The 22,718-nt window shown below is 40.2% G+C and overlaps 1 protein-coding gene across 3 annotated transcripts; it reads left to right on the forward strand.

The window, feature by feature from the left end:
- The first annotated feature begins 3,500 nt into the window (after positions 1-3,500).
- Positions 3,501-22,175, forward strand: LOC119727645 (TBCC domain-containing protein 1-like). Of its 3 annotated transcripts, none has more exons than XM_038199641.1 (18): positions 3,501-3,808; positions 5,049-5,178; positions 6,072-6,196; positions 6,877-6,974; positions 7,132-7,240; positions 9,876-9,936; positions 11,116-11,191; positions 12,278-12,371; positions 12,872-12,938; positions 13,726-13,846; positions 14,763-14,826; positions 14,986-15,034; positions 15,806-15,885; positions 16,621-16,743; positions 17,991-18,166; positions 19,884-19,981; positions 21,002-21,151; positions 21,949-22,175. In XM_038199641.1, exons 2-18 carry the CDS (start codon positions 5,089-5,091, stop codon positions 22,021-22,023), a joined length of 1,656 nt encoding a protein of 551 aa, XP_038055569.1. In that variant the 5' UTR covers positions 3,501-3,808; positions 5,049-5,088; the 3' UTR covers positions 22,024-22,175. The 3 variants fall into 3 exon arrangements, with proteins under 3 accessions (XP_038055569.1, XP_038055577.1, XP_038055561.1); XM_038199649.1 differs by having other exon boundaries at positions 3,501-3,777; XM_038199633.1 differs by having other exon boundaries at positions 3,793-3,845.
- Positions 22,176-22,718: the final 543 nt, after the last annotated feature.

Below are 22,718 nucleotides of genomic sequence, written 5' to 3' on the forward strand. Positions count from 1 at the left end.
TACGTACAGAATCACATGCAAGCCAACTCGTACGCATATTTGCGGGGGGGGGGGGGGGGGGGGGGCTTTGATTAGGCACATTAAAATTTTGGGCACAATTGCAGAATACCCCGCCACTCGATCTATCCACCTCGTAGCCGGCTACGAGGTCACGGTTGGTTGACCTCAATAAACATTCTCAGCGCTACTTGTATGTACTATGCGTCATGCTCCATTGCACTCCCACTTCGTGACCGCGTAGCCGCCAACAGGGTAGTTGGTTTGGACTTACAATATTTTTCAGCAACTCCCATTCATTTTGTGTTGCTTCGTTCTCAAGCATATTCAAGGGGACTCCCACTCCGTAGCCTCGTAGCCGCCAACAGGGTTGTTGGTTTGTACTTACAATTTTTTTCAGCAACTCCCATTCATTTTGTGTTGCTTCGTTCTCAAGCATATTCAAGGGGACTCCCACTCCGTAGCCTCGTAGCCGCCAACAGGGTGGTTGGTTTGGACTTAGAATTTTTTTCAGCAACTCCCATTCATTTTGTGTTGCTTCGTTCTCAAATAATGGACCCCCACTCAGTATCCGCGTAGCTGGCAATGGACTTGAATTGTTTCTTTTCCAGTGATTCCAACCTCGTAGCCAGTGATTTTAGGGGTGTATTTCCGAGTGGCGGGGTATTCTGCAATTACTCCAAATTTCGATATGCGTACCAGTTGACCAACATTTGCGTGTTCAGAATTTGATCCACATTTATGGGGCTACGCCCACACAACGGGTCGCACTAAACAGCGTCAACACAGCGTCAACACAGCGTCAACACATGACAGAAGCGTCAACACACCGTCAACACATCCAAAACACATTCTGAATTGACAAAAAGGGCATATAATTGTGAAACATACAATAAAAGAGAATTTCCATTGGATTGAGTTTCCATTTCGTTGTTAAAAATATCGTATTTTCACGCGAAAAAAATGACCTTAACTTGCACGGCCGTTGTCCGCCATCTTGACTTCGCACAAAGCTTGGACTACACCATTTCAAGTAGGGGTGTGTAGGTAATGACATTATCTTGTCTTGCAATATTATACAATAATGTAAATACCAACGAGCAAGTAAAGAAAATTAAACAACAAAGGCAATTGCAGCGTAAACACAGCATTAAATTGTTAGTCTTTGCAGATATTTTTAACACTGGCGACCCCGGCCGCGTCTCTCTCTGTTGGTTTATTGTACAACGCTATCACCCTTTAGAATAATGGTATGGTCCGCGCTGCCACTGAGGCAACATGGCGGGTGTTCGGCAGCCGATTTCGGAGCGGCACGGAGAGCCAATTTTCTTGAACTAAAAATCGCGATTTTCAGACGTTTAACCTATTGATTTTAAGCACAAATCTTGTTTCTGTCCATACTGTATGGGTTAAATACTGCTTTTGTCAATTTTAATGCATTTTGGATGTGTTGACGCTGTGTTGACGCTGTGTTGACGCTTTGGAGTGTGTTGACGCTGTGTTGACGCTGTTTAGTATGGTATCAGGTCAACTCGGACCCAAACCAAGTCGGACCCATGCCAAGTCGGACCCATGCCAACTCGGACCCACGCCAACTCGGACCCACTACCAACTCGGACCCACTACCAACTCGGACCCACTACCATCTCGGACCCACGACCAACTCGGACCCACGACCAACTCGGTACCACTACCAACTCGGACCCAAGCACGACCAACTCGGACCCAACAATGACTCAATCATTAGTTTTAGAGATTATATTTTTTAGGTGATCTTAATGTTAGTGCTTATAAAGTGAAGATATTCTGTAACTACATTGGGCAGAATGGGGCTTTTAGTTTTGTTGTTTTCTTGTATTGCCGCTGTGTGGAGCGGTATTTTATGATGCGTACAGTAAATACTGTTGCTAAACGCTTATTGTTTTGAACGTCATGAAACAAAACGTGCTTAGCTTTTTGAAACCGTGACCTGTGAAGCTAACCCAAGAGGTTTTAATAGCGTATAGTATTGGTTAGGCATATCGTATGTCATTTATACAACTTGATATATACGTGCTTTTTCAAAATCGCGATTTTCTTTTCCAAACGAAAATCAAAGGATTATAATTTTCAGTAAAATATAAATTACTTGTTTGTTTTTGCAGGCCTTTGTGTCGTGTAACAAGTGGTTTTAAGTGGCACATTTTGTTTCAGTGAGGAAGTTATTAATTTAAAATAACTATTTGGGCCTTTCATTTCATGTAATTGTTTGGGGTTTTTTAATTCACATGCTGGCTTTGAATTTTGTGGGGTTTTTATGAATCTGTTTAACTTTTAATAATTTTTTGATTTAACTCCCCCCCCCCCCCCCCCCCCCCCCCCCCCCCCGTGGAACATCATAGTGGAACATACAGGCAGCTACCTGTAAGGCCTTGAAGGATAATCTTCCCAGAGCTCCAATACTCCTTTTTGATGATTGACATTGCATCTATTTGTAGGGGATTAAACTTGATCATTTTTTAATTCACATGCTGGCTTTGAATTTTGTGGGTTTTTTTTACGAATCCGATTACAAATGTAACTTTTTATACTCTTTTGATTTAACTTTTTTGTTTAATATGGAACCTTTATTTTATTTATTGATTTCTAATGTTTACTTATATTTATTGAGTTAATAATGTTATGTTTGAAAGTGTTTGTTTTAATGCCATACTTTCCAATTTTATTTTTCTATGAAGATCTGTTCTTAATTTGTATACTCGTTATGTTGAAGTTTGGAGTAAAAAAGAAATAAATTGCTGTTAAATTTAGCAAGATGGTGTAAACGATGTAAATTAATATGTTTGAATGAAAATAAATAATTGGTTAAACTTTTAAAGCATAATATGTTTTAATGGAAACAAATAAAAATAATAAATAATTAATTACACTTTTAAAGCGCATTTCAAAATAGCATTTTAATGCGCTTTACAACGACAAAAATGTTATACTGCTGCAATACAGACATGACAGATATGAGATAATTTACCTTACAATTACAATGAAAATTTATACTAAACAGCATCAGTGTAATAACAGATGAGAAGTGGACAAACTTTATGAAATGAATGATTGGAAACGATGTCGAATGATTGAAAACGATGGGTCCGAGTTGGTCATGCATGGGTCCGAGTTGGTAGTGGGTCCGAGTTGGTTGTGGGTCCGAGTTGGTAGTGGTTCCGAGTTGGTCGTGGGTCCGAGTTGGTAGTGGGTCCGAGTTGGCATGGGTCCGAGTTGGTAGTGGGTCCGAGTTGGCATGGGTCCGAGTTGGCTTGGGTCCGAGTTGGTTTGGGTCCGAGTTGGATCGAAACCTTTAGTATGACCGCACACAACATGCACTACATGACGATTAATAATAATATGCCGGGCATGCCGGGTCGCGGTGGCCGCTGCCTTTTGATTTGATGAAATTTTAACTTAATTTAAACCGTGATCTACTGTACTCTTAATCAAACGCACTAACTTAACACATCATACCTTGATATCACATTACTCTGCTCGGTACTTCACAATCTAATCAACCACGCTGATAAAAATGAAGGCAAGTCCGCAAAAAGGAAATCACCAATCGCCCACATGAAGCACTTAACCGAATCTCGTAAATCACGAGAATACGAAAAAGTTCCACGCATTCAATTAACCTCGTTGGAGACTCGCAGCCTACCCAAGCCGTGCGCGGCAAAATGCACTGGGAACGTTTGTGACCTCTAGCTTGAAGTCTCGCATCGCGCGTGAATTGAGATTCAAGATGGCAGCGGCCTTGTGAGAGGGGTTTTTTGAGCTCAAAGAAGTTGTAAGTTCGCATTTTCCTCATAGAATGTATTTATAACGTAGGTACAAGACCCACAAACACGCACCGGAAACTGATGTTAATATGCAGAATAAATTATAATACCTCAAAAGGGCCTGAAGACTAATTAAATTTGAAATAAAGAAGTAAATGATCGTGCCCAGTTTTCGGACACAACGTTGTTTAATAGTCTAGGCGATCTTGTAGTGTAGGGACCGTTTCCCATCAGGCAACAAAATCCACTTTTAAATTATTTGACCAACCAAACTAGTTTGCGACATTTAAGAACATATAAGTATGTCATGGATAAAGGGTAGGGTTTGAAAATTAAATTTTGAGGGAAATTCGGGGGTAAAAATGACGATGACATTGTCATTGACAACGACGAATCATAATTAGCCTAGCTAGGCCTACACTAACAGTAAGCCTACTGGAAAATAAGGAAAGATTCCCATATCTGGCCATCAGTAATTTATCCCTAAAATGACCAGGTATCAGAAAGTGATAATATGTCCTAAAAAGTCAAAATTAGCAGCGACAAATTTTGAATTTTTACTGGGAAAACACTTAAAAATTTTCAGACCAGTCCCATAGGGTTTGTGCACAGGGTTACAAGTGATGGCCAGATACACTCTTCATGTATGGGAATCTTTCGGAAAATACTAGATGGCGATCACCGCGATGTACTTTGTGTACCGTGAGCACACAAGTCGTGCTGCACGGCACCAACCGGACCGTAAACCACATCGGAAAACTCGTAATTTCTACCCTAAAAAACTGTTCAAAAATTACCAAAAAGGTGTCAAAACATTGAGAGAAGTCTGCTTTAGGCTGACAGTGTCATTTTTTTGAAATAAAAAAAGTTCTTGGACTTGATTCTCATTTGATCGAAACAAAACAGGGGCCCTACACTACACGATCGCCAGAGTCTATATGTATATTTACTTTTATGTATTATAATACTTGAATTTTCTGCTAAACCTTATACCTAAATGTTGTCATTTAATTTCACACTTCTATAATTTCACATTTCTTTAATTAATCACTGTGTACATAACCATCAAATATTATACTACTGACTTTTTCCATCAGTTGTCAAAGAAGTGTTCCTCTGGCGTCCTTTTACTCCTATAAAATGTGGTCTCTTTAATTAATACATGTATGGATTTATATAACCTTACACGTGATCTGTGAGTCAGTGTTTCATACTCATAGCAAAGTTTTCTTTTAAAAAAATTTCCAGCTGATCATTCTGCACAAAGTAGCAACTCATTAGAACCAGGATGGCTGTCAATGCCAGCCTGTGGCTCAAGTTTGATCCGTTCCACATCGGTGCACTCCAAGTGTCGCCACATCCAAAACTCTCCGTCCATGTAAGTATGCGATTCAATATGGAATACATTTAAGCAACGTGATATGTAATGTTTGCTGAAATGTCAGCTCGGAAAATTAAACCAACAGGAATTTTCTGCTAGAAACCTTACTGAAATCTCCATAAAACAGCCTTCTGTAGGAACCATTTGACTCATTTGTGCTTAACGGTAATATACAATATTTGCTTTTGCTGTAAATTTCAGAAATGGATGGATTTGGGGTTAGTATTTTGCAGCAAATATTGTTACACTGACCTGTTTTAAGTTTTGTGTTCGTAGATGCTGGACAAACCAAGAAAGAAATGCTGTTCTTGTAGTCTGGTTCCCTGACCCTACTTCAGATGAAACAGCCATTTATGATCACCCAATTTATAAACGTCTGGGAATTGTCAGGTCAGGGAACCAGACTAGCTGGCTTGCACCCGTTCAAGGATGTGTAACCAATTGCAATCAAAATGTGGACTACCAAAATTTCGTGAATTGAGGGCAGTATTTCAAAAACTTCAGTGTTTTTTCCAACGATGGTCAGCCGACCATCGTTGGAATGGATACAAATATTCCACTTTCCTTTAATATGACAGCACACCAGGTGCCATGATTTTTACAGGATGCTTGAGACTAATATTCACTAATAGTCAAGTAAGGTAACTCGTAGTAATTTGGTAGTTTTAGTTGTTGATGTTTGCAAATGTTGTACAAAACCTTTAAACGGAGGGGGGGGGGGGCATCTAGCATGATTTGAAGAAACTCGGCTCTGTCTTCCTATATATCACGTAAAATCCGCCAAAGTGTCTTGGTACAATTTGAAGGATCTGAGAAGGGCAGGAAAAAAATATATTCATATCTGACTTTATCAATTAAATGTGAAGCTTTCAACTTTCGTCTCTTTTCAGTACTTACGGAAGATAGCTGTGTATGCAAAGACGAAAGGCAAGGCAGGATTTCCCAATCTGAGTTACCCTGTATGGAAACATATTGCATTGAATAAACTCAACATATGTGAAGACCTAGCATGGATGTAAGTTCTCAGTTACTATATCCGTTTACTATATCCGTTTGCAAGTCATTGGCAGTATCCTTGACTAATGTATGACAAACAGTATGTCCATTTATATGTAGTACACTGCAACTTTACCCTAACCTTCCCAAATCCTCCAAAATCATCTTTGCAAAATGGAGGATTTTGTAGGATTGAGGCTATATAGCAAAAATGTGTGGCTGATTTTGGAGGATGCACTGTTAGAAGGTCTTGGGCCGGTCCTTGTGTTGTTTTTGCTTAGCCATGCATAAATAGAGGCGTGGATTATGCTTGAAATCCTCCGCACTGCTCCAATATGTCACTGTCTCTGCCTCAACATATGGACAGTGATTGCTGGAGGATTGTGCAGGATTGAGGCAGTGGTCACCCCTCAAGGATTTCATTCTAGAAACAATGGAGGATTTTGCAGATTTTGCGGCTGTAGCAATTAGGTTTCATCCTAACAAAAATGCCTAGGCGGGAGTTAAGGTTGAATAGTACATGCTCCGCAAAAGATTCAGCCAAATCTTAGCTGCATTTGTATATATGACATGCATAGGTCTGTCATGCCATAGCAGATACTGTTATTCGAGCTACGCATCATTTGAAAGAGATCTTTAGATAAAAAAGTGAAATTCAAAGATTCTTTTCAAGCTTTTGTTTCCCTTTTCAAATGCTAGGTTCTTTGAAGGTTATGACCTGCTTTGCGAGTGTCCAGCTGAGACCAGACTAAAGCTCGCTGAGAAGCTTCAAGGTTGCAAAACACCTCAAGAGAAAGGTATTTATTACCTTTTCAAATTTTTAGACCACAAAGTTATTTTCTTCTGACCCTCTTTACAAATTGAATATCTTGAGAAGCAATTTCTGTATGTGAGTGTAAAAATTAAGTTTGTATTAATGAAGTGTGTTTTGTCTTTTTTTTTTCATTTATATAGAATTTATCAAGAATCAGGCATCGGTGGATACCCTGGAGTTCTTGATTTATTTGTTCATTCAGCAAGTCCACAAGATATCGCTGCGTTCCTCACTAGTCTCTGGAGAGGAGTATCCTTCAGTGTAAATCAGTGTTGTAGTCGAGACCGGATGGTCCGAGACCGAGACCAAGACCGAGACCTGAAGATTCGAGACCGAGACCGAGACCGAGACCAGCCCCTTCAAGGCGGACCGAGACCGAGACCAATATGGTCCGAGACCGAGACCGAGACCGAGACCGCTGATAATAAATAACAATAGTCGAAATAAAAAAAACAAGACACGTTATTATAGTTGAAAAATGTAACCTTTCTATTCACAAAGAATACAGACCAAAATTTTGACCAGTGGCAATGTTGACAAATTGATACATGACACCTTACTTGAGCAAAAAGTAGTTACACTTAAGAAATATGGGCTTTGGTATGTTGTCTGCACCCAATCTTGACGAAAGGTTGAAGGTAGATGTTTCATCTGTTATAGGAACTCGGATCCTAAACTCCACAGTCGCCCCCTTGGTTTCAGCTATGACTTCTAAGGGATATTTAAAGATGCAATTTTAATTTTACATTGCCTTTTTTTTTCCTAAAATAATTTGGAGTGCAGTATGTAGGTGAGACTAAGAATACGCTCAAGAAGCGTTTCTATGCCCACCGGTCAACGGTCAACACCAAGAAACTAGACACCCCTGTTGGTCATCACTTCAACCTGCCTAACCACTCCATTTCTGATATGATTTTGCAGGGCATTGAATCTCTTGGCCATCGCAAGGACTCAGTTCGCCTCAGCAGAGAGAAAGTGTGGATGAATCGTCTTCGAACTATTCAACCACATGGTCTCAACATCCAACTTGGAAATGATTAATATTTTTCTTCCTCCATTGTCTTCTGTTACAGATAATCCACCTGGTCTTCATTGTTTGTGTTTCCCCATCTTTCCCCATCTTTCATCCCTTTCCACCTCCATACTGTTCCCCCCCCCCCCCCCCCCCGCATAATCCCCCTTCACTCCCACACTCTTTTGTCCGTTCCCACTCCCTGTGACCTTTGATCCTTCCCCTTTCTGGTCCCTCCCCTGTTCATACCAGACCCCTTGTGGTTTGCCATCTCCCTTTGTTTCTTTGTTCTCTCATCCACCCTCCCCTGCATCTTTCCACACCTTTCCCACCTAATCCTCCTTTTGTGTTTCTTCTTTCATCCCTGCATGTTTGTGTGCACCCCCATGTTAATGTATGTACCTCTGTCATTTCTGTTTTAGCCTCTGAAGAAGAACTTGCTAAGTTCGCAACGTCAGGCCACATTAATTTTTAGATTTATATATTTCAGGTCCACCCAGTCAGTAAGCAGTTTGCAGCAGTCTTACTTTTTTCATAAAATAAATTTAGGACTTAACTTCTAACAAGACTTGTGTACTTGATTTAAAAAAATGGGAGCTAGAAAATGTTGAATTAATTTTTAAATTTTTGTCATAGAATGTGGACTTGTACATGTAGACCCACAAGTTGCGAGGTGGTAGCCATAATGTGCCAGATATGGATTTTTAATTTTTTTCTGAACGGGATTTTTAATTTTTGAGGAATAATGGGGTACTTTAAAATGAGCAGCCAGAAAATGGGGTCTCATCATACACTCTCATGGCAACAGTGAGTGGTAACTGGTAAGAGTGTGTGAGTTCAAAGCTGGAAAATCAGGTAGAAAAATTTACTTTTTCTTCAAAATACTGTCCCAAATGAAAGAGAACATTGTGTGGGGTCAAAAATATAACTAATTTGAAGCACCTCATTTATTATCAGAATACGAAATGCAAGTGATTACGCCCACAGGGGTGGGCTAAACTACACAATCCCCGAAAATGGTTGACCCTTATTGCATAAATTGTTACAAGTTTATACTTTGCTTTATGTGGCCGACTCAACAGATAAATGCCGAACTTGTTCCAAATCGTTCAGGTGACTGTACTGCTGCAGTTTAACATGTACTTTGGGGACTTTCCAACGTGCAGTCGAGTCCAAACCGCGACCGCGATATATAACAAGCTTGATCTACGGGCTAGCAAATGTTTTAGATAACAAGGGTACTGAACGAAGTGAACACAAAGTAATCGATCGAGCTGTAAAAGCTACATATTGCCTGTCTCGACCCGAGACCAGCCAAAATATCGAGACCAAAGGGGACCGAGACCGAGACCAAGACCGAGACCACAGCTTCCGAGACCGAGACCGAGACCGAGACCAGCAAAAAGTGGTCTCGAGACCGGTCTCGAGACCGAGACCGGTCTCGAGACCTACAACACTGGTGTAAATCATAGTGATTTTTTAACCCTGGTTCACTTACATTAATCCTGGTTACCTCAGGTTAAATCATGGTTAACTCAGGTTTTTCCTCGTTAAATTATCCCTGGTTAACTATGTGTAACCCTGGTTACATGTAGCTCTGTTTAACCCTGGTTAACTCTGTTTAACCCAACCCTGGTTAACTCAGGTTAACCCTGGTTGACTCAGGTTAACCCTGGTTGACTCTGGTTAACCCTTGTCAACTCAGGTTCACCTTGGTTAACTCAGCCTTACATGTACCTGGTTTATTCAGGTAAACCCTCATTAACTCAGGCTGTAAACTCTGGATAACCAGGTTAACGTTGCCAACCAGCAAGATTTAACCATTTGAAAAGTTTTCAATGTGATTTGATTAGCCTTACATCAAACTATCAGATGGCCAACACGACCGCGATCACCCGATGTAGACAGCAGGGGAGGAACAATCAACTCCAAGGTATTGGTGTTAGTGTTGCATCTTAGCCTATGAATGCTGTGCTTTTGTTTCTGCACGCCATTGTCAATGGTACAAGTATCCAGTAGTTGGTACAGCTATCAATAAGCAAAATACACTTTGCTCACAAACGTTTTGCGGACTAAAACAATGGAAGTTTTGGTATTAAAAGCTTCCTTTGTGTACAGTTGATTTAACTTTCTTTTCCTTTCCGCAGTCGTCATCATCATTCATCATTTCCATTTAACATCCATTTTCCTCACACTGTGGGGTGGGTCGTTGTCTTTCCTTTAATGGCCCTATTCCACGCAATCCAATTTCTGACATCCACATTGGCGAGGTTTGACAGTCTGAGGTTTTTCTGCCTGTGTCTCATCCCAGCACCGGATTTCACGAAGCGCTGCGATGCGTCGCAACTCGAGTTAGGACTTGTAACACGTTGCAACTCGCGACGCGTCGTATAATCCATTTCACGAAACATGCGATGAGTTGAACGCATCATAAATTCCTTGACAATGGCTTAAAACACTTCGCAAGTTATGACGCGTCTAGTGGTCATCGCAAAAAAGAAGAGTCCTTTTCTTAGCCAGTTTTATGCCATAAACATTACAAGATTATTATACCGAGGCAGTGTGTGTAAAGTTGTAAATAGAAAATTCATTGAGTAATTATGAATTAGCCTGGAATATTGCAGTTGAAATTTCTAAGTAGCTATACAGTCCACTGAGAGCTTGTTTTCCTTTAAATTTGCATCACACGGCCGCCATTTTGTTTTACGTTTTAAAAAAATTTCAAGCGGAGATCAGACGACTCTTTGTTGAATATCAGACAACTATTTACTGTACGCTGACTAAATACATAAAACAGTCACCGAGTTGTGCTGTAAATACACCTATGACGTGTCGCATGATGTGTTTTGTGAAGTGGATCGCAAGACGCGTCGCAGCGTCGCAGCGCTGCGATGCATCGTAAGTTATGATGAGTTTCGTGAAATCGGGTGCAGGTCTTCCGTGGCCTGCCTCGTGGTCTCGGACCAACAATTTCAAAGTCCTGCACCCAAAATGTCTGATTCTGACTACTACCAACATTTTGAGATTTTCCCTTTGGAAGGTGAAACGACTTATCAATCGCATATCGTGAGAAAGAGAATTTGATTTGACTTGTGATTGTTTTTCTGCGCAGAGTTTGGATGAAAACACCCACATGACCTTCCTACAGACTCACCTCAGCGACATGCTGTCACTGCTCGTCGAAGCCGGTAAACTAACATAAAAGTTTATATTGTTTAAAGTTAAATTCTCAAAAAGTTAGAGAGGTCTGATATATTTGGTCTTTAGCAAAGACTTAATCACACCCCACCAAAAGCGCTGTAGTCTTCAATTGTGAAGTTAGCACTCAGTTGGAAGAAGAAGAAGAAGACTTCTTCAGAGGTCTTTGCTAAAGACGAAATATATCAGGCCTCTCTAACTTTTTGATTTGTAAACTTCAGGTCAATCCAGTCAGGGAGCAGTTTGCAGCAGTTTTTACGTTTTTTTTAAACGTATTTTTCACGTTTTCTAATTCTCATGATATGTTATTTAGTCAATACTGAGCCAAAACAATATGTTTGGGACAAGTTGCGGACATTGTATCAGGTATAAGTTGCAGGATTCTGAACAACTTCCCCGCAATCTTCCCGCAATCAAGTTATCAGTATTGGTGAGTCAAGCAGTCACTAAATGAGAATTGTTCGGGAATATGTACGGCACCAATGCAGAGCTTCTTCCGGGAAAAGTGAATGATTCTACTCGCAACTTGCCTGAAACTCAACCCTCATGTGAATTGAGATGGGCGCTTACAGTGACAGGGCTTCACGATACTAAATACAACAGGGCTCGTGTACATGGAGCTGTTAAGAAGAAGAAGAAGCAAAAATCAACTGAGCAACTGAAAATTCGAAAGCTCGTAGTTTGGTTCCCTGAACTGACATTTCAGACGAAATGGAACAATTTATAGAAGTCAGGTAATTGTCATGTAAAGAAACCAGACTAAGCTCGTTCAGAAATATGTAACTGATTGCAAACAGAATGTGGACGAACTAAATTCGGTCAATTGGGGGCAGTATTTGAAAATAGCTGGGGTTTTTCCAATGATGGTTCGGCTTACCCATCATTGGAAAATGATACAAATTACACTTTTCTTGGAAATGCGGCACACCAGGCACCATGATTTCACAGGATGCTCCAGACTATTATTTACTTACTGTCAAGTAAGGTATTTCATAGTAATGTGGTAGTTTCATTTTTTTTAATGTTTAAAAAATGTTGTGCATTACTTTTCACTGATGGATTGCTTGGAATTGCAGATCCCTATGCTGGTTCAGCCACCGATGTTCTCATGTCTCTTCAGTCAGTGCAGGCCATGAGCTTCATATTGGAAGGATCGGCGGATGGTAATAAGTAAGTGTGTGAACTCTTCATTGTCACCAAAATCTGGCACGGAACATGAGTAGTTGATTTGCAGGTATCCAAATCTTTGTGTAGTTGTAAGAGCAGTACACATGCACTCATATGTTATATTGTGATCGCAAAAAAGGTGACTACCTGCCTTTTCATGTCTCTTGATTAAGTATAAGACAATATCTATAATTAGGGAAAATAATGAATGTACTAGGAGAAAAGTCTTTATTCAGAACAATAGGTCTCTCTTAAATGACATCGCTGCCTACAGATTGGCACGTGCATTGTCTTTTTTGTGGCGTGCATCGGCTGTGCCGCGCCGTATTTTGAAGAAATTTTGAGCAACATTCGTGCGTTTAGAACATTTGCACACTGCATGCGCACGTACTTGATGACGTTGAATATGAAGCTGTAATCTCCTACGAAGATGCCGTCGTATGGGAGGGGTCTATATGTTACTAATATTTCAAATATCTCAATTTGTTTGATCCATTTCTCAGGACAGTGAAGCCTATCCATGACCTGGCCAAAACACAGGGTCTTCAGCTCAGGAGCGGCTACTCAAAGGTACATGAAAGTCACTTCCTTTTGATTGATAGGTGGCCAGTTGATGATATGGATTCAGTTGGAGGAAGTAGCCAAGCAGAACATAGCGCTAGCCAATTTTAATGCTAAGCTAAAGCAAGCTGAGGACAACTAACAAGTGTTGTGCATCACAAGGTATTCGGGGTGTCAAGCTGTTGTTAAGCACATAGTTCTGTGCTTAGCAAATTTCTATTCTCAGAAGTTCAGGGGTTCAAATTCAGCTGCTGGTCATAGGTTGTGTCCTTGGGCAAGCCACTTCACCTCCACTTGCCTCTCTCCACCCAGGAGTTTTAAAAGGTACCGGCATTAGCTGGGGAGTAACCTGCGATGGACTGGCATCCCATCCCGGAAAATAGAAATATGGGTCATGTACTGATTTGCAGGGGAAGTGTGGCCTAGTGGTTAGGGTTTGTATTGTGACTCACGATCAGAGGGTCAGGGGTTCGAAACCAGCTGCTGTCATATGTTGTGTCCTTGGGCAAGCCACTTCACCTCTACTTGCCTCTCTCCACCCAGGAGTGTAAATGGGTACCAGCATTAGCTGGGAAGTAACCTGCCATGGACTGGCATCCCATCCAGGGGAGAACAGAAATATTCTCAGTCGTTTCGCGCCAGTGAAATCGGAGATGAACACCGGCCTGATGGGCCACATTGGCTTGTGACAGACTTTACTTTTTTACTTTACTGATTTGCAGATGCTTACAGCAGTTCACAAAAGTTTCAAGTGTCAGCCATTTATCAATGATATATTTTAAATATGGATTTCCAGATCACGTTAGCCTTCACATGTCGCACATTCGAGTCTTGGATCAGGACTAGTCTGGTTGCCAATCCATATGGTGTAGCTGCATGCATCTCGGCTGGGCACAGACTCTCTTGGCCTACTGCAGGTGAGCTAAACTGTAAACCGTTACAATTTCAAGAAATTGTCCATCATTGCATCTTCAAGGTAACTGTCATCTTTTAGACCATTACCACAATTTTATAACCTGAGTAAGACGCACTTGCTAATCAACGATGGCTAGTCTAGTCTAGCCTACTATTTAGAAACATGTTTTGTCCCAATGATGGTAAGGCCTACCGATAGCCATACATTAGTAAGGGAATAAATGTGTGACTGGGAGGTGTTAAACACTATGTTTAAGATCAGCATCCAGACTCCAACCAGTCTTAAACATAGTGTTTAATACCGACCAAGCACATATTTATTCCTATTCGAAATACCTTTTTGGTCACAAAAATCTAAACTTTTCGGTTCAAAAGTGAAAACAAGTCAAAAAATTTAAAGTTCAACTATTTTGTTCAACAGTTTCACTTCAAGTTTTTCAAAACACCCCTCTAGCTATATAATTGAGTGTCCAGCTCGCGAGTAAGACGTAAACAACACCTTTATGGAGATTGATGCGCGTGCGCGTATCGCGCCGATGCAGTTGTGGGAGTGCGTTGTGAATTTAGGACTATGAAATACCGACTCCCTGGTAGTAGTGCGCATGCCTACGTGAGGATTGTGAACATTCAACCAATAATACGGTATAAGGCACCGGATTTCATAGGAGTCCAAATTTCATGTGACACTGCATAAGTGTTTAAGACCAGCCAGCCATGTCTTTATCATCCGTTTAAGACCGACCACGTGACGGGCCCTCGACCAATGGAAATGGTTAAACTGTCTTAAGTATTTATGAACAATGTTTAATATTTCAATAGTAGACTGTAACTGCACAATATATCAGAAATGAACCACTTGTCACCGTCAGACTTGCGCTGTAAATTGGTTATCCGATCGTTTTCTTTGAATTCTTGCAGGTGCTGATGGAGATGCAGCAAAGAGGGGTCGCATGGCAACAAACGCACAGAAAGCTCCATCCAAGTAAGCACCAATCACACCATTGAAAGAGGAAAAGTACTTATTTTCCAAACCCAAAGATAAATACATGGAAAAATAATGAGAATAATATGTTCCAGTTTTTCGCTAACCAACTCCCTTACAACTTAAAGAGTGATGATGATCTTCTTCTTTTTTTTTCAGAAGCAAGTTGGTGATATTATCGCAGATCTGTAAGCAGACCCTAGCCAAGGTAGGCTGGCTCAATGTTGTCAAAGACTCCCATTTTAACACCTACATAAATGCAGGGTTCCCACAGCCATGGGGAAATCATGGAATCTAAATCTCTCATGAAAAGTCATGACATTTAGTTATTTTACAAGGAGTCGTGGAAAAGCTGATATTCCAAGAACAAAAGTCATGGAAAAATCATGGAATCCTGCACAACCCATACGTAATGATGTGTAATATTTGGCTATGGTAGTCTTCCAGTTTGCATTCAAGTTTACTGTACTTATGCATTTATGCTCTATACTTGTTGCATGTTCAGTTATTATTGTGATACCTTTGTGGTGTTCAGTGGTCTTGTGTCAAATTGGAAGGCTGAAAGGGAGTGGTATCCCTTGCCTCAGTGTGATGACTGGCCAGTGAATTGTAAATAGGCTGCCAAAATAGTTGGTTAGAGAAAGTCGTAATTTTGTCGTGGAAATGTCATGGAATTTCATTTAAAGATTTCTGTGGGAACCCGGTAAATGGCTGTGTTAAATGGCTGAAAAAATGAAGAACAAATGATTTCTTTTAATATATGGAGCTGTAGACCCTTGGCAGAAGTGTGTTACTTTAATGCAATAACACTGAATATAAATAAAAGTACAGAAGATCTACTCATGTGTATCCCTATGAAACAAAAAGCACTTCACCTCCAAGATGGCGTCCACGCAAAGGTTCTAAATTCATTCTTTACTTTTCAAGCAACTCATCAGCTCTGTTGTTCAAGCTTAACCCTGTTTTGGTTTTACTGCAGAGCTCTGCAACACTTGTCAATGCTCGGGTCAAAGTTCACAGATGCCATCACGCCTTCATCTACCTATTGTCGCCCCTCAAGTAAGTTACAAAGGAAAGTTACAAATAACCCATCACCGCTATGCCCATCACCGCCTCTCGCCCACGAAGCGGGCAAGGCGAAACCTTATCAAAAGATAATACTGAAATATGGTATTTTAACCCATTAGCAACAGTATTTCATAGAGTTCTAAATTCACACTAGACCAGCACCGCTGCATTCTGCGCCACATCGCGCAGTATGTGCCACGCACATGCCAATATGCTTATAAGGAAATTTTTAAGACTACTCGCGCGAGGCACATACCATAAACATAGCCAGAGGGGTGTTTCATGAAACATAAAGTAAAATTGTTGAACAAAATTGTCTACAAAATTTATCACTTTACACATATTTTGACTTTTTGACCGAAAGGTATTGATGAATGGAAAAAAAAATTATGTGCTTGGCCGGTATTAAACAAGTACGTTTAAAACCAGCTAGGGGCCTGGATGCGGAAAATCGACTTGGAGTATTATCAGTGTCGAGGCCCCTAACTGGTTTTAAATGTACTTGCTCAAAAATTGCATTAGGAAAGCAAGTTTAATGGAATTATGCAAATGGTAATGTGAATTCCAATATTGGTTCTTTTCACTGTGTTCAAATTGTTTGGGAGTAAAGTTTTCTAGACAGAATTAGGGCTATCTTACATACGTTGTGAAGATTTGACCCATGAGAAAATGGCACAAGTTTATGAATATTTATTAGAGGTTTATACCATCATTCTTGTGATGCAGATTTGTGAGCATAGAGAAGTGTCGTCACTCCACCATTGTGCTCGGGGCAGTGGAGACCACCGTGCATCTGAGTGGATGTGAAGACACCAAAGTCATCACTGCGACACGAAGATGTAGTGTCAGGTAAATTGAGTTATAAAGTTGTGCAAACCCTGCCAGAAACTGATATCAATTAAAAAGATATAACTGCAAACCGACCTCTTTCGATCAGTTTGCAGTTAGTGTCGATTTAGTTGTGTCTGGTCAGTTGTAGTTCAGATAGGTTCAGTTAAGCCATAGTATGAGAAATCTTGGGGAAAAAGGGAATAAAAAGAACAAAATCGCACCCACTGAAAATATCCCGTCATGAGTTCCACACTCAAGTTGGCTACAATACATCAGGCTACAATATATTTCCACCGAATGGCACACATGCACCCTCCTGCTATGTAAGCAGTCACAGACCGTCAAACTTCACTTCACCTGCTAGACTTTTAACAAAGTCAGATCATATGTCAGGCAAGCACTGTGACTAGTCAAACTGGGTCAACAGACGAAGCAGGCAAGTTGTGGTCACAGCTGTTTTATCACTCACCCGGAGTCACAGCATTAGCTGTATCAAGTTACTTAAACAGTCCCAGCCAGTCAATCCTGCTTTATGTAGGCTGGACATTCTTAACTGTTGAAAACAGTCACTTGATTGACTTTGACTGAAAGGACCACTTGGCACAGAATGTATGTTTGCATAGGAGGGTTAACAACAGGATATTTTGTTTGAGTCCGATACATACATTCAGCTTAGGCCAAAAAAAAAAGTCTCCGGTTTCTGGTATGGAGCTTGCCCAAAAAGTGGTGCGGCGACGCGGCTTTTTTTTTCTTTCTTTTTTTACTTTTTCTTTTTTTCAAATGTCAGCTGATGGCTGACTGAATTTAGTGCAAAATGTATGGGAGCCCAGAGTGGCCACATAAAGCTTAAACTCGATCGAAACCCCATCAAAAAAACACATTAAATTTCAGTCAAACCAGGGAGCTTGGCGGTTTGAGACATCATCTTACATTGAAAAAAACCTTTTTAATTTTGCCGACGCGCATGGCTACGGCGACGCACGTGCATACAAGAAACTGGAGACTTTTTTTTTTGGCCTTATTCACTTTGAGTTACTTTTGGTCAGTTCACTTCAGGTCAGTTTTTGCCTTGACAGTCCAAGGGGTTGGGTCAGTTTGTGATACAAATGGGATAATGTTTCCATCGTCCATCCACAATGTTTCAGGTCCGTTTGGGTATGATCAAGTGATATTCTGCTTTTCTGCTATAACTACAATTCAGCTCTACACCACCTTGGTAATGTGGGTTATTGTGTATGTTGATTGTTTATGATTTTGCTTTCCAGCGGTTCGACCCTCTGCACCCTCCACCTGCTGACGCCCACCCGGCCCCTCCTACTGGGTGGGAACGATGCCATCACCCTAGCCCCCTACCACACCCACTATCCCACAATGCAACAGGATATGGCCCAGGTAGGGGTCGGCGAGCATCCCAATGTGTGGGATCAACCCCTGTGCATTGGTGAGTGAGTGGCTGTGGCTATGTTTGAATAACGTGGCTGTGGCTAGCCGTAACACATGCACCTTTAGGAAGTGGTGGATCCATATAGCCGTAGCCTCATAGTTTCAACTCAGCCTTTGAGTGAGAGTTATTGCATTCCAGCATGTAACTAATACACACAAGCTAAGGTTTAAAGGGAATATACAACATTTGCAAACATCGAAAAATAAAACTACCAAGTTTTTACGAAATACCTTACTAGGATGTTGGTAAATGACAGTCTCAAGCATCTTGTAAAATTATGGTACCTGGTGTGAAGTCATTTTCAAGAAAATGTTTTTTTTGTAAACATTTCCAACGGTGGTCGGCCGACCAGCGTTGGAAAAACCTAACTATTTTTCAACTACTGCTCCAAATTTACCATTTTTTTTTCAGTCCAAATTTTGTTTGCTATTGGCTACATGTTCATGAACAGGTGCAGGCCAGCTAGACTGGTTCCCTTGCCTTACACTTTTCCATCATCTATAAATTGATCCATTTTATCTTTTGGGGAGTCAGGGAACCAGACTACTTGAACATTTGTGCTTTTCTTGGTTTTTCCAACCTTTTCGAACACAAAACTTCAAAAATGTCAGTGTAACAATATTTGATCTATTATACTAACCCCTCAAATAGTTCATTTCTGAAAATTACAGCACAGGCCAATGATGTACATTCCCTTTAAGCTTCAAGTTTACCAGTGAAAGCAGTGTAGTTTGAAATGACAGCAACCTACAAATGCTGCCTGTTCATGGTTAATTTTGAAATAAACCGCAAAGGGTAGAGCATTGGAACGGCAATCCGGAGGTCACAGGTTCAAACCCAACTCCAGTCAGTCTTTCTCGTTCAACTTAAACATGGTTAATTTTGTTTCAAAATACACACACAGACACGTGGCTCATTCAGCAATTCATCCTTTTTTAATCCAATCGTGAATGATGACTTTAATTTTTCAGCTGAAGAAGAGAAAAAAAATAACGTTATCAAAACGTCATTGAATACGATTTAAAGAGGTTGTGGAATGCTCGAAGACATTTCCGTCATTTTTCGGGTATATGTAGCCTAAGGTGTGATGAAATAAAAACGACTATTGTGTCTGTCATGAAATGAGTACAAAAGGTACTTTTGAGAGCTGTTTTTCAGGTCCTGTTTCGACCCGAACGTGCAATTTGTGTAAAAGTCGTCGATAGGGGCAGCAAACAAAACATAGTAAATCATGACGTAATAAACAGGACTCCCGATGCAGCGTAGTATAAACGAGTCCTGTTTATAACGTCACGATTTACCATGTTTTGTTTGCTGCCCCCAACGACAACTTTTACACAAATTGCACGTTCGGGTCGAAACAGGACCTGAAAAACAGCTCCCAAAAGTACCTTATGTACTCATTTCATGACAGACTCAATAGTCGTTTTTATTTCATCACACCTTAGGCTACATATACCCGAAAAATGACGGAAATGTCTTCGAGCATTCCACAACCTCTTTAAAAAAAAAAATTTAATTGAAACTCACTCAAAATATTAACGATATTAAGATCATAAACTGAATAAAACGTTTTGCATAGCAGTACTGAAAATGAGCAAAGCCACATGGAATGGAACACTCCATCTGTCACATCATGAAATTATTCTTACCATTGCACTCATAAACATTCATTATTTGTATACTACCTTTTTTTCTATTGACGCATTCTTAGGACCTGATCACCAAGAAGACAACCCAGTGTATGAGCTGATGAAACCAAAAGACTTCTTCACTTTTGTGATTCCCTTTGAAATGCAAGGAGAAACAACAGTATGTATCTTAAGCACAATTAGTTTCCACAACGAGTATAGGTAAAACAATCAGGTAGCAGTGGCTTAGTCTTGTCCGTGACAATACTAACCTCAAATGTTTTAAGTTCACAATTTTCTGTGAAAATTCACTTTTTATGCAAATGTCAGACATTTCATCCCAACCAAAAAGATTTGAGGTATATTTTTAGATTCATGTGTTAAAGGGAATATACAACATTTGCAAACATCAAAACACAAAACTACCAAATTATTATGAAACACCTGACTTTATTATTTATTGAATGATAGTCTCAAGCATCCTGTGAAATCAGGGCACCTGATGTGCTGTCATTTTCAAGAAGAGAGGAATTTTTGTATCAATTTCTGACAATGGTCGGCCGAAAAACCATACCATCCCCAATTTACCAAATTTAGGCTGCATCCGAATCAACTGTCTAGAGCTAGGTCTAGGTCCGCGCCCATTGAAAATACGCGGGGACGCGCTGACAATAGACGTAGCTGTAGCTCTGGAAGCCCGTTTCGGACACGGCCTTAGTTAGTCCGCATTTTAGCTAGTCTGGTTCCCTGACCTGATAAGTCCCCAATGTCTTTAAATCTTCTGAAGTAGAGTCAGGGAACCAGACTACAAGAACAGCATTTTTTTCTATGCACACAAAACTTTAAACAGGTCAGTGTAACAATTATTTGCTACAACATACAAACACCCAAATCTATCAATTTCTGAAAATTACAGCAAAAACAAATGTTGTATATTACCATAAAAATTATCAGCCCAATTTTAAGAAGATGCCATCAGAAAATATAGCTTAGCAAATTATTGTGCCAGCTTTTAAGTCAGTTAATATCTAGGCTAAAGCATCACATGGCTGTAAAGCAAATACATGTACGTATTTTCCAGTCTTAACAAATTTCTGTGCTCAGAAGCGCCATAAAAATATGCCCAATGAAAAAAAGAAGAAACACACCATGTACAAATGACTGTAATACGTATGTCACTTTCTTACTAAATCTCTGCCAGGAAATACCTGGTGGATTGCCAGCAAGATTTGAGCGGGCCCTGACGGAACGCAACCGACAGATCCAAAGTTGGCAGCAGATGGTGAAGGAAGCCGGCTTGTCCTCGGCCAAACGAAAACAATTCCAAGCTCTGGTGGAGAGCAGATTTCAGGTGATTGGTCGATTGTTACATCTGCTCCCAGAATGCCTTGCTGCTGATCATGTGCGATTTTTAGCTTTCCATTTATTTGAACACAGTGGTTTTTTTATGAAACTGAAAAGTTTGGCAATTTAGCTCCAAGACCCAAACACTAAATATTTTTGATTTGAAAAAAAAAAACAATCAGATTTTCTTTGTATTCATCCATAACTTCATTGTTAGCCAGCTAAAATTATCCGCTGCCATAGTAACCGTTGACCTTTTTTGTTAATTTTTTTTGTTTTGGTTTTAACTCCCACACCACGCAAAAAGTGAAAGTTTGAGATCACCCAAATTTAATACCCCCCCCACTTCGAAATCATTTTAAAACAATATATATATTTAAAAGTATGTTAAATTGACCTATCGCCGTTTGCGAATTAGCCACGCCCCTAATAGACAACCCTATGGAGTTTTTGCACACTAAGTTTTGTTTGTCTCAGATTTTGCGCATTCCGCGTCCATTTGTATATCATGAAATTGGACAATATTTCACAAGCTGCGTTGACGCAATTCTAATGCGATTCTACCGCGATACTGCGAATTTTTAAGTTAGCCAAAACAAGAAAAATTTTAAAGCATTTTAAGTTAGCCATGATAAGCAAATGTACAACGAATAAAAAATCATAAACTGTGAAGCTTCAATGCTTTAGATTGATTGTTGGGAGTGACCATTTAATTTCATTATAATATGAGTCAACCACACAAATTTCTTTCTTGTCTCCTGTCCAGTCACCATGTTTATATTTTACAACGCGATTGTTTTACAGGCTTGGTTGGAAGAAAGTGGACACAAGAGGGAGCTAGACAGCCTTGTGCCTGCACATGCCTCACTGGCAAAGTAAAAACTATTTACAGACGCAATTTCCCATGGAATGGTGGTGGCACATGATGTCGTACCTGAAGAAGATCACTTAACCAGTTCGCGCCGAATGACGTGTATACACGCAAAGGTTTTGCGGTATTTGGAACGGATGACAGATAAACACACAGGGAGCGAGGCCGGAAATATGCGAAGTTACGGAGTTTTAAACACAACCACCGTTTTAAAGTTCTGTCTACGGATCACAAAAAAAGGTGTGCGTTCTTTTCAGCAAAACGAAAACAATGCACACACATCCTTATGTGATTTGTTTTTGTTCTGCTGAAAGAACACTGAACTTTTTTTTGTGATCTGTGGACAGAACCTTAAAACGGCGGTTGTGTTTAAAATTCCGTAACTTGAAAAGTACATAAGTGATTTGAATGATTTTTGTACTAAAAGAAAGCTTATGAATTGGGCTTTCATATCCTAGATTTTGAAAGTGCTACATGCAGAACTTCACTTAAACAATGGTCCCGACATTTGGGTTTCGTTTTATGTTTCCAATTTGTTGTTTCATCATTGGCTTTGGGCGATTTCTTTTACAGCTCTTGGATTTTAACCCTGGCTTAATTTATGCCCTTCTTCTACAAATTTTGGTATGAAGTGTTCAAATATTCATGACTCGAATTGACTCGAGCTAAATATTTGACTCGACTCGACCTAATGATTCGACCC

The sequence above is a fragment of the Patiria miniata genome, unplaced genomic scaffold (genome assembly GCF_015706575.1).
Source record: "Patiria miniata isolate m_02_andy unplaced genomic scaffold, ASM1570657v1 HiC_scaffold_1, whole genome shotgun sequence".
Classification (NCBI taxonomy): domain Eukaryota; kingdom Metazoa; phylum Echinodermata; class Asteroidea; order Valvatida; family Asterinidae; genus Patiria; species Patiria miniata.